The following is a 14,319-nucleotide window of genomic DNA, read 5'->3' on the forward strand; positions in this document are numbered from 1 at the left end:
TCCTGGAAACATGAGGGAATGGCCCCCACTGCCTTGGCCCTGGCCCAGAGACCCTCCTTCTGCCAGAGACCCTCAGATCTGTCCCACTCCTGCCCAGGCCCCCATAGGCACCCTTGATGCGAACGATGTAGAGCTGGCCATGCCCACCCAGTAGGCCATACGCACTTTAGCCACGCCCACCCAGTAGGCCATGCCCACCCAGGCCACACCCACCTGGCCCCCTGAGGGCAACCGCAATGCTGATGCGGCTCTCAATGAAATTGAGTTTGACACCCCTGCTCTAGAGGTTCGGCCACTAACATTTCTTAATAATTTTATATAGGTAGTCCTCAAATTAGTGATCACAGTTGGGACTGGTAAGTCAGCTGTCATGCAGTCACTGAGGCTGCAACTGTGCTTAACTTTCTTACTGTAGCTTGCTTTTGCTTTTCCAGATCTGCAAAATTGTAAATGCAAGGATTGGTCGCAAAGTTGCTTTTTCATCACTGTCATAACTATGAACTGTTGCTCCAGGAAGCAGTTGCTACATGAGGACTACCTGTGCATCCTCTTAAGTAGGAATTGTTTTTTGGGAAAAATAATCCGGGCCAGGCAAATGCACACAGCATGAATTAAACATGGGAAAAGTGGTAGGGCACTAAATGGTAGTGTTCTTACATTAGAAACTGAGAAGAACCAATTGGTGCTTAAACAGTAATAGCTAGTTTGGAAAGGTATATTATGGTATAATCCTAATTAGATATTTCTTTGATACAATTTTCAAAGCCAAAAAGAAAATCTCTAGCATATACTTCTGCTATGCTAAAGCACCCATGCATCACATCACATACTGCTGGTCTGATGAATTTCTGACATATTGTGGATTGGAGTACTCAGTTAATGGATATCGGAGTATTTTTTCTATAGATTCAATTTTAATTTTAACTGAAACACATGTAAAAAGAGTAGAAACAAAATTTACTGCTGTTTTTTATTTTCTGGAAGAGGAATTCTCTAACTTGACATTCAAAATTCAGTTGAGCCAAGCAGGCATGCCTTCCTTCCTTCCTTCCTTCCTTCCTTCCTTCCTTCCTTCCTTCTCATTCATTCATTCATTCATTCAGTATAGTTTTTTTGTTGAAATTATCCAGTGTTCTTCCAACAAGATTACAGCAGTCCTGCTCAGGGTATACGGTTGCCCTGAAAAAATAAAACAAATTGCAATTCTCCGTTACTTTGACCAAAATTTCAAATTGGACAACTACCTACTTCATATACAGTATAAAGACCAGAATAGCAGTGTGCAAAGTGTTTTGATTTTGTGCCATTCTCAAGTTGAAATGCCCCATTTTGAATTCAAAATAGTTGTTTTGAGTGCAGAGCAACTGTTTTAGATCTACAGTTGATGCTTTTGGCCACTTCCAATAGTGTTTTTAGCCTGACATCATGTTTCTAACTCAAGACTTAAATGACCAAAACAATCTGTTTGAAATGTGAAACAAGCAGGGCATTTTGTTTCATATTCAAACATTTTGCACATTAGTATAGAAAATTATTTGTAAGACTTTAAATTTGGACTTGGAATAAAACCTAGCGATAAACTCAAAGTTGAATATTGAGAAGGTGGTCAACTACTTTGTAATACCACAGTGCTACAATTGTATAGTTTATCTCATGCATGGCATTTTTCAAGTTGGTCCCTTCAGGTCATATGTCTTTCAGAATTTCTAGCCAACACAAAGCATTTTGACATCAGTTCCTAACTATGATAATTGATCATGAATAAAAATAAGCTATAGGGCTGGGTCTTGTTCATACGTTACACAAATATATGCAGAAGGCTTTGCATATAGAATAACCACAGTATTAAGTCATAAGAGACAACACCCAGGTAGAACAGTGCTGGTAGATAGTTTTAATATGCAAGAAAGGACACATATTGAAAATTTCCCATTTTTGGTTGAAATCAGGCAAATTGTGCAATAAATGAAGCATAGGTACAGTTAAGCAAAGCATTAACATCTCCATTTATATTTTACATAAGGATACATTTTAAAATTAATATTTTCAACCAACTTGCCATTTCATTTATAGTACATATAGACAATTCAGCAACACTAATGAAAGCATCTTTGGTTAGCCATATCTTCAGAGATAAGTATACACTCAATTTGATATGCTTCAAATACTTCCAAATAAATCAAGACAAAGATTAGTTTCTCTACCACAGTTTTCTGGGGCTGATGATGCAATTAGGATTGTGGTTGCTCCATTAATGTAATATAAGAGAGTCTTGCAACTACATCTGCCATAGAGTATGTCTGGCGGTCCTTCTCCAATGCCAGAGACGAAAGTGATTGCTCCAAATAGGAGAAAATTCAGTCTCCCATGCTTCCTATTGACTACTCCAAAAAAGTATTATTTATATTCGAATGCCTTCATGTAGAGAAAAGTCAAACATGCCAGGACGGGCTGTGGATTTAGAGGATCCAAACCCCTTCTGTTCTGACATATCAGTGGAAAATAAGAGCCACATAAATTATTTCTCTTCAGTTAAGAGAAAAGATGTTTCCAGAATTGTAAAAAGTCAAATGAAAGATGGGATAATGTCACTTCAGTCCTACCACATACGTACTGGTAGGCAATACACTTGGGAAAAAGTAGCTTTTTTACTTTGATTTCTTCCTCTCTCCTGGAATTGTTCCTTAATGGTGATAAACATGTATATTTAGTGAATTTGAATCTACAGTTATTAATGTACATTTAAAAGTGAAAACATCGCCATTTATTAGGAGTTCTCAATATCTATATTAGTTTCTTTGGCTTTATTATTAATATTCCATATGATAAGCAGATAGTTAATTTTGCCTGCTCTATATCTGGTTTATAAGTAAGTGCATCTGGTGCTTCTTATATATTTGTCAGCTTCATATATAATATATATTTTTTTCTGATTTTAAAGTGTGATTAAATTATCTCTGCACCGCTACCTTTAAAATACTTAATGTGAGCATATTTTTATTTTGCAATATCTCCACAAAAGCTTTTTGTTTCACCTTTGTTAAGAACCTTGTCTACATAGTTATGTACAGATAAGCCATTGTGGCTAATGTACAAATAATAGTAGATAGAGGAACATCAAGCAACAAAGTATGCATTCTTTAAAGTCTTGGTTTTGCAGATTTTTCCAGACATGCAGAATAATACACATTTGTTGGAATAAGTGATATATATCAGACACAGTCCATGTTTACCAGTTTCTTCAAGATTTATATATTTTCAGACCCAAAATGTATGTAAATGAAGTTTTAGCAGCCAATGTCATATATACTGATTTGCAGTTTGAATGGAGTTGTGTTTACCAACACTGACTATAGCAATTGTCGTCAGTCTGTAGTCCCACTTCAACTGCATATTTTTTTAATTTTGAGTAAGTACCTTTCCACTGAGGGTGTAAGCAGCCAATTACATAATTTACACAGAAAAAAGCAGCTGAGAATCATGACTGGTTTTGGATTTTGGCTTATGCCTAATTAAGCAAAGAGGACACTTTGCAAAAGGATAGGGGACATAGCAGCACCTAAACCTTCGTATGAACCTACTGAAAACTTAGCCACCAAATATAAGTTTTGAACCAACATGTTCTGGAATTTAAAAATTATAAAAAGATAATTAACGGTGTCTTGAGCACATAAGGTGCCATGTGCATATAGCTCCATATAGCTCACAAATTTAGCTTTTATGAAAGTTTATATTCATTAGAGGATTTCCTGAAATCAAAATAGTCTCATGCACCACATACTGGGTATCCTTCCGCAGATCTGCCAGAGAATCCACTGTCAGAGCCATCTGAGTGTGCTTCCCGTTAGGCTCTGGTTCTAAACACATGAATAAATATGTACGGGCTTGGACCGTAGAACTCCAGGTATTTTCCTTATACTAATAAATGAGAAATATAAGTTTTTATAGACGTGGCTATGGGACAGTTCCATTATGCACTCTTTTATATGCCTTGACATTTTTTCCCTACAAGACAATGTGAATATTGTAACTATTTACATTTGCTGTTGAAATATCAGGGATGCCTCATGCGATCCCTTCAGGATCAGAATAATGGTATGTGGGGTCAAGCCTGGGCAAGAGCTGAGCATTCAAGTTGATTCAAGTCTTGGGTGTGGCTGTGGACACGTGTGTGTATGTCTCTGTGTGTCTGTCTGCAAAGTCCATACAAAAAGATATACAAAGAAAGTGTTCTTGCAAGCAAAGAATGCTATCACTTTCAGTATGAATGAAGCAGCTAATCATTAATCTGGCATTGGATAAACGTGACTTACTACAGTGCAAAGACCCTTTTTGGTTGCATGGATTTTTTTTTAAAGCAGCTGGGGGGGAATAGCTCTAGGGGAAAAAAACAGGCAAACTTAAACATCTTGGCTGCTAATGATAAGCTTTTGTATGTAACAAAAGTGATGCAGAAGATTCCCCACTACATGCTGGACACAGATTGTACTGAGTTTTGTACAAAACTAGCAGAAAATTTAGCAGCATGCAGGCTTCAAAGCACATGGCTTTGCTGGCTTATGACTAATGGTATTTCCAGCCAGTTCTGGATGCATTGATGGGCCACAGAGAGAACGTGCTGCATAGATTGATTGGGTTGTTTTGCTTCAATCCAACCTTTGCTTAGAGCAGAATTTTGGTCGTCCTCATGCTCTGAAATCATAGACGTAACATCATGTATAAAATATAGCAGTATAAAAATATAATACTTCATTCAATACTACAGCTTCTTTCCCAATGCATTGTCAAATTAGTGAGGGAGTTTCGTGTTCCCTTTGTCAACATTGCTGAAGGAACAGTTGGTCTGAATGGCAATGTACATTGATAGTCCCAACAGTCTGACTTGTAGACGTACTCCGTTCTATTTTTCCTCTTTTCCCTTTTTCGTGCAAGTAAATATATATGAGTGGAGTTGAAATAAACCAAAATAACTTAAATAGAAGAATCAATCCTCTCTTGGCGTTGCTTCATGATTTGCTCAAGTTCTGACTTCTCTCTATTTTTCTGTAAGAAAAAAAAGACAATGAATTTTATTTTTAAAAAAATTACATAAGACAAATCACTTTAGCAATTTAGCATTTTCAAGAGTGAGTTCACCGCTATGGTTTCTTCTCTCAGATTTCTCAGAAGCAATTTGAGATGACCTGCAATTTTCTTCTCTTGTGAGCAAGAGAATCTTCCAAATTTAAACAAAGAATTATTGTCATGCTCTGATTTGGCAGAGATTCAAAGCTATGTCCTGAGCTGCTGCAGGTTCCTGCAGAAACTAAAATCTTACTCCTGTTCCTGCAAAAATGAAATAAATGTTGCACCCAACCACTGCAAAACCTTGATTCAAGGTGAGCATTTGTCTAAAAGTACACGCACATATAATATCCTGGTGGATCCTATGAAGGAGAACTTAGAAAGGTGCAAGCCGTATTATTACTTAAAAGTTAGACCTGCAGTTTTATTACAGAATTTTTTTTATTGATTTGACAATCCATGACAAAAGCATATGAACTACAAGAACTGCATATATAGAAAGTCAATAATTGAGATTCAAAATAAACATAAAGGGAAAATAAATTATCAGGATCACTAGACAACTAAATATCTAGCAGAAATAACTATTGCAACAATTTAGCAGCCCACCTGGAGAAAATTTGTAATCTGTCAATTAAGATGAGGAAAATAATTTCCCCCTTTGATTAGCATGGTTGTAATTAAGAGAGGTGCTATTAATTCAGCACTATGACATATAAAAAGGCATTGCCAGGGGATATATAAAATTGTTTTCTCTAATAAACTTGGACAAAGTTGCTTTTGCAGAGAAATCTGTAGTCTTGTTCCTAACAAGTGGCAATTTTAGGCAAAGGTAAGGGATCTTTTGTGGGCCAGGCAAAGAATGCTTGCTAAGAGAGCACAAGCCTGCAAAATACGTTGTTGGAGGATGGTTTAATCCTGTAAAATGACACTGCTGAGGAGCCACTGTTTCAATTCCAACTAAGTTCTCTGAGCCAAACAAAATAAAGACCAGATAGGCCAGAGCCTTTCACAACAATTCCAGTCTTTTGTGTGAACATGCAGTTATCCCGAAAAAAAACCAACAAAAAAAACTGGAGTGCTATCAAAGAAGCGTAAATTGGTCCAATATTTCAACCAGTGGTTTCATTTGGTCTCCAAAGAAATTAGCTTAAATTCTGCTCTCAGCATGGGGTATGATAAAACAATGAGTTACTTGAAGCAAAGCTGTAAGAAATTTGGATTTGATTATCTTCATGGAGCTGGTACAAGAGAGTAACATCCACGCATCATACAGTAGATGATTAATGAACTTTGCTCTGAAACTCTTAATGGCACTACACATTTTTTTTAATTTTATTTTAATTCCATTTATATCCCGCCCTTCTCCGAAGACTCAGGGCGGCTTACAAGCTTAGCAGGAGCCTTCATTCTATGTATATGCCTGCTTATTAGGGCTTTCACACACACCCCAAGCGGCATTATTACAAAGTCAGCTTATTGCCCCCAACAATCTGGGTCCTCATTTTACCTAACTCGGAAGGATGGAAGGCTGAGTCAACCTTGAGCCTGGTGGGACTCGAACCTGCACTAATTGCAGGCAGCTGGTGTTACTTAAGGAGGCATTAGCCCACTGCTCCACCAAGGCTCTTAATAATAAGTGTGCTGCAGCTGCCAAAAAAGCCAACACAGTGCTAGGCTGCATTAACAGAGGGATAGAATCAAGATCACATGAAGTGTTAACACCACTTTACAATGCCTTGGTAAGACCACACTTGGAATACTGCAACCAGTTTTGGTCACCACGATATAAAAAAGATGTCGAGACTCTAGAAAGAGTGCAAAGAAGAGCAACAAAGATGATTGGGGGACTGGAGGCTAAAACATATAGGGAACGGTTGCTGGAATTGGGTTTGTCTAGTTTAACGAAGAGAAGGGCGAGGGGTGACATGATAGCAATGTACCAGTATCTCAGGGGTTGCCACAAAGAAGAGGGAGTCAAGCTATTCTCCAAAGCACCTGAAGGCAGGACAAGAAGCAATGAGTGCAAACTAACCAAAGAGAGAAGCAAACTAGAACTAAGGAGAAATTTCCTGACAGTTAGAACAATTAATCAGTGGAGCAACCTGCCTCCAGAAGCTGTGAACGCTCCAACACTGGAAATTTTTAAGAAGAGACTGGACAGCTATTTGTCTGAAATGGTATAGGGTTTCCTGCCTGAGCAGGGGGTTGGACTAGATCAGGGCTTTTCAACCTTTTCACCGTTTGTACCACTTTTAGGATATCGCAATATTCGAGTACCACCAGTCGCCCTAGCAAGGTGTCAAAAACTTGATGACCAATAAAAGGGAAAAAAGTGATAAAGTACAGGTAGTCCTCAACTTACAACAGTTTGCTTAGTGATTGTTCAAAGTTACAATGGCACTGAAAAAAGTGACTTATGGCCATTTTTCACACTTATGACTGTTGCAGCATCCCAGGGTCAATCTACATTTAGATTCTTGGCAACTGATCCATATTTTTTATGGTCACAATGTCCCAGGATCATGCGATCCCCTTTTGCAACCTTCTGACAAACAAAATCAATGGAGAAACCAGATTCACTTCTCCTTTTATATCCTCTCTTCTCTCCCCCTCCTTTTATATCTTCTCTTCTCTCCTTTCTTCTTTTATATCCTCTCTTCTCTTCCCTTCTTTTATCTCTTCTCTCCCTTCTTATATCCTCTTCCCTTCCCTTCTTTTGTATCCTTTTCTCCCTTCTTATATCATCTTCTCTTCCCTTCTTTTATATCCTTCTCTTCCCTTTTTTATATGCTCTCTTCTCTCCTCCTTTATATCCTCTTCCCTTCTTTTATATCCTCTCTTCTCTTCCCCACCTTTTATGTCCTCTCTTCTCTTCCCCCTTCTTTTATATCCTCTCCTCTCTTCTTTTATATCTTCTCTTCTATCCCCCCTCCTCCTTTTCTATTCCGTGCACCTCTAGCTGATTCCCTCAAGGCCGCGCTTCTCCATCTCTCTTTTGCAGCCCCCTTCTCTTCCCCCCCCCCGTTGTCTTTTTTTCACTCTCTCTCTCCCGCCGAAACCTCATTTAATAGCCTCTCCTCTCTCCCCCCTCCTTTTCTGTGTGCGCCAGAAGCACTGATCCCGGGGCTTCTGTCTCACCCCCCCCATAGCCCTGCAGAAGTGCCCACCGATCCTGGGACTTCTGTCTTGCCCCCATAGCCCTGCAGAAGTGCGCGCCGATCCTGGGGCTTCTGGCTCAATCCCATAGCCCCGCAGAAGAGTGCGCAGATCCTGGGTTCCTGCCCCATCCCCATAGCCCTGCAGAAGTGTGCGCCAATCCTGGGGCTTCTATCTAGCCCTCATAGCCCTACAGAAGTGCATGCCGATCCTGAGCTTCTGCCCAGCCCACATAGCCCTGCAGAAGTGCTCGCCGATCCTGGGGCTTCTGTCTCGCCCTAATAGCCCTGCAGAAGCGTGCACTGATCCTGGGCTCCTGCCTAGCCCTCATAGCCCTGCAGAAGCACCTATCAGCTGTAACTGTGCACACCAATCCTGAGGCTTCTGCTGAGCCCCGACAGCCCTGCAGCTCCAGCTGTCTCTGCCTCAGACTTGTGAGGTGCTGCCGCTGCTTCAACTTATTCCCCTCCCCCGCTACACTTGTCTAGGATGGTCACGTACCACCTGCCAGGTGCAAAGTGGTAACCACACGTACCACTGTTTGAAAAGCCCTGGATTAGATTACCGCCAAAGTTCCTTCCATCATCATTATCATCATCATTATTATTATTGGCAAAATGAAGGATGGTATTTGAAAGTTTTGGGGCTCTGCAGGTTAGCCGTTCCTTGTTTTGTTCCAGCTTATCAAGGCTTGGAAGGAGACATTTAGGTATCCAAATGCTCATCTGATTAATGTTAATTTTCCATGAAGAGTGGTGCGTAACAATTAATTTGGAGAAAATGACTAATTTTAAACACGATGCATCTGAGCTGGAAATAATTGACTTAGCTATTGAACACTGTTGAGATCATGGGATCATAAAGGTCCAGAGCTGCTTTCAAAGTGGCACAGAGCCTTGGGGGGAAAGGCCTACTAAAGTTAAAAAAAGGGGGGGGGACCAGAATAAAATATAGGGATTATTGTTACATTACTTTTATTAACCCTATAAAAATGCATTTCATTTAGAAGATATATTCAGTTCTTAAAGGTTACAAATTAATTTCTGCTCTGGCTGAAAGTATATAAACAATAAACTACCTCAATGGTCCTCAACTATTTCTCCACCACAGATGCCTTTTAAAGACCTTTTGTGGCCACAGACCATGGCCACGGGACCTCCAAAACTTATGGTAACTCAAGATTTAAATCATAACGTTTCTTCAAACCTTTGTAGATCCCCTGTGATGACATCATGGACCTTCAGGGGTCCATGGACCACAGGTTGAGAACCACTGAACTATCTTATTACCACAGCAGTAAAACCTACTAGTCCATCTGTAACACTTTAAAGCAGCATCTTTTCCCAGGATCTTGAGATTTCCCTCAAAGTATTAACAGTCTTAAAAGATTAGGACTACAGTACGTTACTACCCATCCTTTAAATTATGGATGTGATCATCAAAGGGTTGCTATTTTAGGAACCTTACCTCAAGAAAAGACTTTCGCACTGTGATTTTGCTAAATACCCGGGCACCTTCTTCTCCGCATACTTTTTTCAATTCTTCTTTGTTCAAGGAGAAAAGCTGTGCTCCTGTCAGTATGCCAAGATGCTCCACGGTTCTAAAAAATGTTAAGGAAGAAGCACTATTTAAATATGTACAAGGCCTTAGACATTTGACACTTTTCATAGGCCAACAGTTTCTGAGGGAGGAAGGTATCCTAAATTTACAGAAGATTGCAATTAGTTCTGTATCCTTGACAACTGCTTCAAAGGTTTCTAAAAAGATGCCATGATCTCTTCACTGGGAAAGATCTGCATTCAGTCTTCATGAAATATAAGAAATTTGAAAAGTGGATCAGTTTCTTAAAATTGAAGTGGAATTGGAACTATAAACTAAACTAAACTAAACTAAACTAAACACTAAACATTAAACAGCACTAACCCTAAACCTAAACTACAATAATACATTTTTTAAACCTCTTTCAGAACTGGCTGTTTCTGCCCACTCCTCCTCTACCATTCTGCACAAGTATAAAAGATCCTTTACTGACATACATAAGTAGTGGACAAACTACTCAAAAGACCTAATCATCCCTGTCATAGTTATGTAAACTTTAATCTAGGAGCAGTTATGAGGATAACAGAACAGCCACCTGATATGCTTTAGCTAGGAAAGAACTAAGCACAATAAAACTATCCCTCAGTGATCTGCAGATAGTTTTTACATTATGATTCCCTGGAAATCCTGCACTAATCAGTAGAACATCCAAATGTTTCGTTGTAAGTAGGGATTATTCTGGCTATTCTAAATTAAAAGTACATTTATATAATGCCCTTTACAGAAGAAAGTTCCCTTAAAACTGAAGAAGATGGTGTGCCCAGCAGCAGTAACACACTTTTTTAAAAACAACAACAACACACATTTGCATCTCCAGATGTCTTTACAATTATTCCTTAACATCTTTCTCAGGAGGGTAAACTTTAAGCACTGATTATATGTGCTAGTCCCCTGAGGGTAAGCAATATTATGCAGACCACAGAAAAGGAGCTAAGAACTAGCAAGCACCTCAGAAAAAGCAAAGGAAATACAAGTAAAATTACACAAAGACCCTTCATCATACCTCTCTTTATCATTTGGTTCCTACAAATCTACTACAGGTTTCCTACACTGCTTTTCATTTATTTAAATGAAATCAGGATCACATCAACTTTTTCAGCCTTTCTCTTCCTCTCAATCCAATTACTCTTCCTTCATCTATTGGCTTCGTAATTTGATCCTGGAAGGTCATACTATCTATATAGGATCAAATCACTTCAATGTACTTTCTTCATGCTAGTCATCTAACTTTGTATTCCATCCACATTCGTTAAACTCCATATAATCCTGAGCCCATCACTTGTTTTATCACACACATTCCATCTCACCACATTCAGCTTAACTTTTATATTTATCCTGACATATCCAAACTTCACTGTCAAATAAAAAAGTAAGCAGAAACACACACATATGCACAGCTATAGTCACTTCTTTTGACAAACGTTCTTTTTAATAGGAGTCATACTGCCCATCCATTTCCTAGTCTTTGAGAAACATTTAACTATGGTAGATGCCAAACACAACATTTGTGGTCTTCAATATAGTTATATCCAGATCTATAGCCCTGTTGCATCAAGACACGTTAAAAGATCTGCGGGTAGCTCTGCACTGCAAGTCAGTATAATTATTGCCTGGTATGTGCAAGTGAAACGTGTCTCCTCTGAATTAGAAACAGGAACAACAAAGCTGCTCCATGAAAAGAAAAGACCCAAAATCCAGTTGTGCAATATCATTATTAGGACCAACTAAAAAGTCAGAATGTGCGCAAACTTTTCTATTTTTTAGATATCGTCAGGCTAAAAGAGAGGAAAAAAGTAGGATGGACTTTATGTCTGCACTGTTTCCATCCTGTGTCACCTCAAGGCAAGATCTTACTGACAGCTGAGTTTTATTGGGGGCTCAATCAGGGCTTCATTATCCCTGTAATCTAATACCTTGATACCTTGTAACCGTGATAATTTGGGAGATTTTTTTTTCTCTTTTCCTTCCTCATCTCTTGGTTTTAAAGAATCTGAGAGGATGCTGGCTCATTGTTATGACATTTAACTTACCCTGTTAAAAAATGCTGACGATATTTAAATTTTTGATCTTTTAAATTTTGTTTCAAGAGCTAAGGAAGATTTGAGGGACATATAATATGAAATGCAAACATGTTTTTATGCGTTTTCTCCAGTCCTCTATTACGGAAGAAACCTAACCTAACCTTTTTTTTCAATCCTGCTATCCCCATCACTTCACATTATCTGAAACGAAAATGAATCTGTTGCCCTGTAGATGCATTAGACTTACTTCCATTATTATCCTTAGCCTACAGCTACAGGGAAGGGAAGGGAGAATTGCAAGAAATTAAAGAAGAAAACATCTGGGGAAGCGTTGAAAAAGAAGAGCCACTAACCCTTTGCTGAATGAATTTGCTTCCAGCCAAACTCTGACTTCCTCAGCATTGGATTCAAAGGTTAAGGGCACAAGAACCTGCTGGGACTTCTCTATTCTGAAATTCCTTTGAGGTTGCTGGATTTTTATATTGGTGATCTTTTTCAGCAATTCATCATTGACCTCGTCCATGTGATGGATTAATTCTAAAAAAAAAAGAAATTGAGGAAAAATTATGCAAGTTCAGAACAGGCATCAGGGCTATCAATCATTTCAGTCAATTTTTGTTACGGAAAGTCTCTCCCTCAATGATTTGATTATATACTGGGATACAATCCTCAAAATGACAGAATGATCTCAGTTCGAATCCAAGGCAAACCATTCAATATCACAGTAGTCCAAGTCTATGCCCCAACCACCGGTGCTGAAGAGGATGAAATTGACCGGTTCTATGAAACCCTACAGCACCTTATAGAACTAACACCAAAAAATGATGTCCTTATCATCATGGGGGATTGGAATGCTAAATTAGGAAGGCAAAAGATAACCGGAATAACAGGCAAGTTTGGCCTTGGAGTACAAAATGAAGCAGGGCACAGGCTGATAGAATTTTGTCAAGAGAATACGATGGTCAGAGCAAACACTCTTTTCCAACAACCCAAGAGACGGCTCTACACATGGACATCACCAGACGGTCAACACAGAAATCAGATTGACTATATGCTCTGCAGCCAAAGATGGAGAAGCTCTATACAGTCAGTAAAAACAAGACCAGGAGCTGACTGTGGCTCAGACCATGAGCTTCTTCTTGCAAAGTTTAGGCTTAAACTGAAGAAAGTAGGGAAAAGCACTAGGCCAGTCAGGTATGAATTAAATCACATCCCTGTTGAATATACAGTAGAGGTGACAAATAGATTTAAGGAATTAGATCTGATAGACAGAGTGCCTGAAGAACTATGGACAGAGGTTCGCAACATTGTACAAGAGGTAGCAACCAAAACCATCCCAAAGAAAAAGAAATGCAAGAAAGCAAAATGGCTGTCTGAGGAAGCTTTGCAAATAGCTGAGGGAAGGAGGGAAGCAAAAGGCCAGGGAGAAAAAGAAAGATATGCCCAATTGAATGCAGAATTCCAGAGAATAGCTAGAAGAGATAAGAATGCCTTCTTAAATGAACAGTGCAAAGAAATAGAAGAAAACAATAGAATAGGGAGGACCAGAGATCTTTTCAAGAAAATTGGAGAGATGAAAGGAACGTTCAATGCAAAAATGGGCATGATAAAGGACCAAAATGGCAGGGACCTAACAGAGGCAGAAGAGATTAAGAAGAGATGGCAAAATTACACAGAAGAACTATACAAGAATGAGCTTAACGTCCCTGATAATCACAATGAGGTGGTCAATGACCTTGAGCCAGGCATCCTAGAATGTGAAGTGAAGTGGGCCTTAGAAAAGCTGAGCAACAACAAAGCTAGTGGAGGTGACAGTATTCCAGCTGAGCTATTCAAAATCTTAGAAGACAATGCAGTAAAAGTGCTACACTCAATTTGCCAGCAAATTTGGAAAACTCAACAGTGGCCACAGGATTGGAAAAGATCAGTTTACATTCCAATTCCAAAGAAAGGCAGTGCGAAAGAATGTTCAAACTATTGCACCATTGCACTCATTTCTCATGCTAGTAAAGTTATGCTTAAAATCCTACAAGCTAGACTTCAGCAGTATGTGGATCGAGAACTACCAGAAGTACAGGCAGGATTTCGAAGAGGCAGAGGAACTAGAGATCAAATTGCCAACATACGCTGGATCATGGAGAAAGCTAGGGAGTTCCAGAAAAACATCTATTTCTGCTTCATTGACTATGCTAAAGCCTTTGATTGTGTGGATCAAAACAAACTGTGGCAAGCTCTTAAAGAGATGGGGGTACCAGAACATCTTATTTGTCTCTTGAGAAACCTATATGCGGGCCAAGAAGCAACAGTGAGAACTGGACACGGAACCACTGATTGGTTCCAAATTGGGAAAGGAGTCCGGCAAGGCTGTATACTGTCGCCTTGCCTATTTAACTTATATGCAGAGCACATCATGAGAAAGGCAGGGCTAGATGAATCAAAAGTTGGAATTAAGATTGCTGGAAGAAATATCAACAAC

General features: G+C 39.2%; 1 protein-coding gene across 2 annotated transcripts in view; it reads right to left on the reverse strand.

The window, feature by feature from the left end:
* Positions 1-2,984: 2,984 nt before the first annotated feature.
* EPS8L2 (EPS8 signaling adaptor L2) overlaps positions 2,985-14,319 on the reverse strand; it is a 93,591-nt gene continuing 82,256 nt past the window's right edge. For both annotated transcript variants that reach the window (XM_083350650.1, XM_083350651.1), the window contains 3 exons: positions 12,197-12,380; positions 9,691-9,823; positions 2,985-5,043 (listed from right to left, as the gene is read on the reverse strand). In XM_083350650.1, the coding sequence (XP_083206776.1) occupies positions 4,972-5,043; positions 9,691-9,823; positions 12,197-12,380 (389 nt within the window). In that variant the 3' untranslated portion in view covers positions 2,985-4,971. The remainder of the gene's footprint in view (positions 5,044-9,690; positions 9,824-12,196; positions 12,381-14,319) is intronic.

This window comes from Vipera ursinii, assembly GCF_947247035.1.
Source record: "Vipera ursinii genome assembly, chromosome: 1".
NCBI lineage: Eukaryota > Metazoa > Chordata > Lepidosauria > Squamata > Viperidae > Vipera > Vipera ursinii.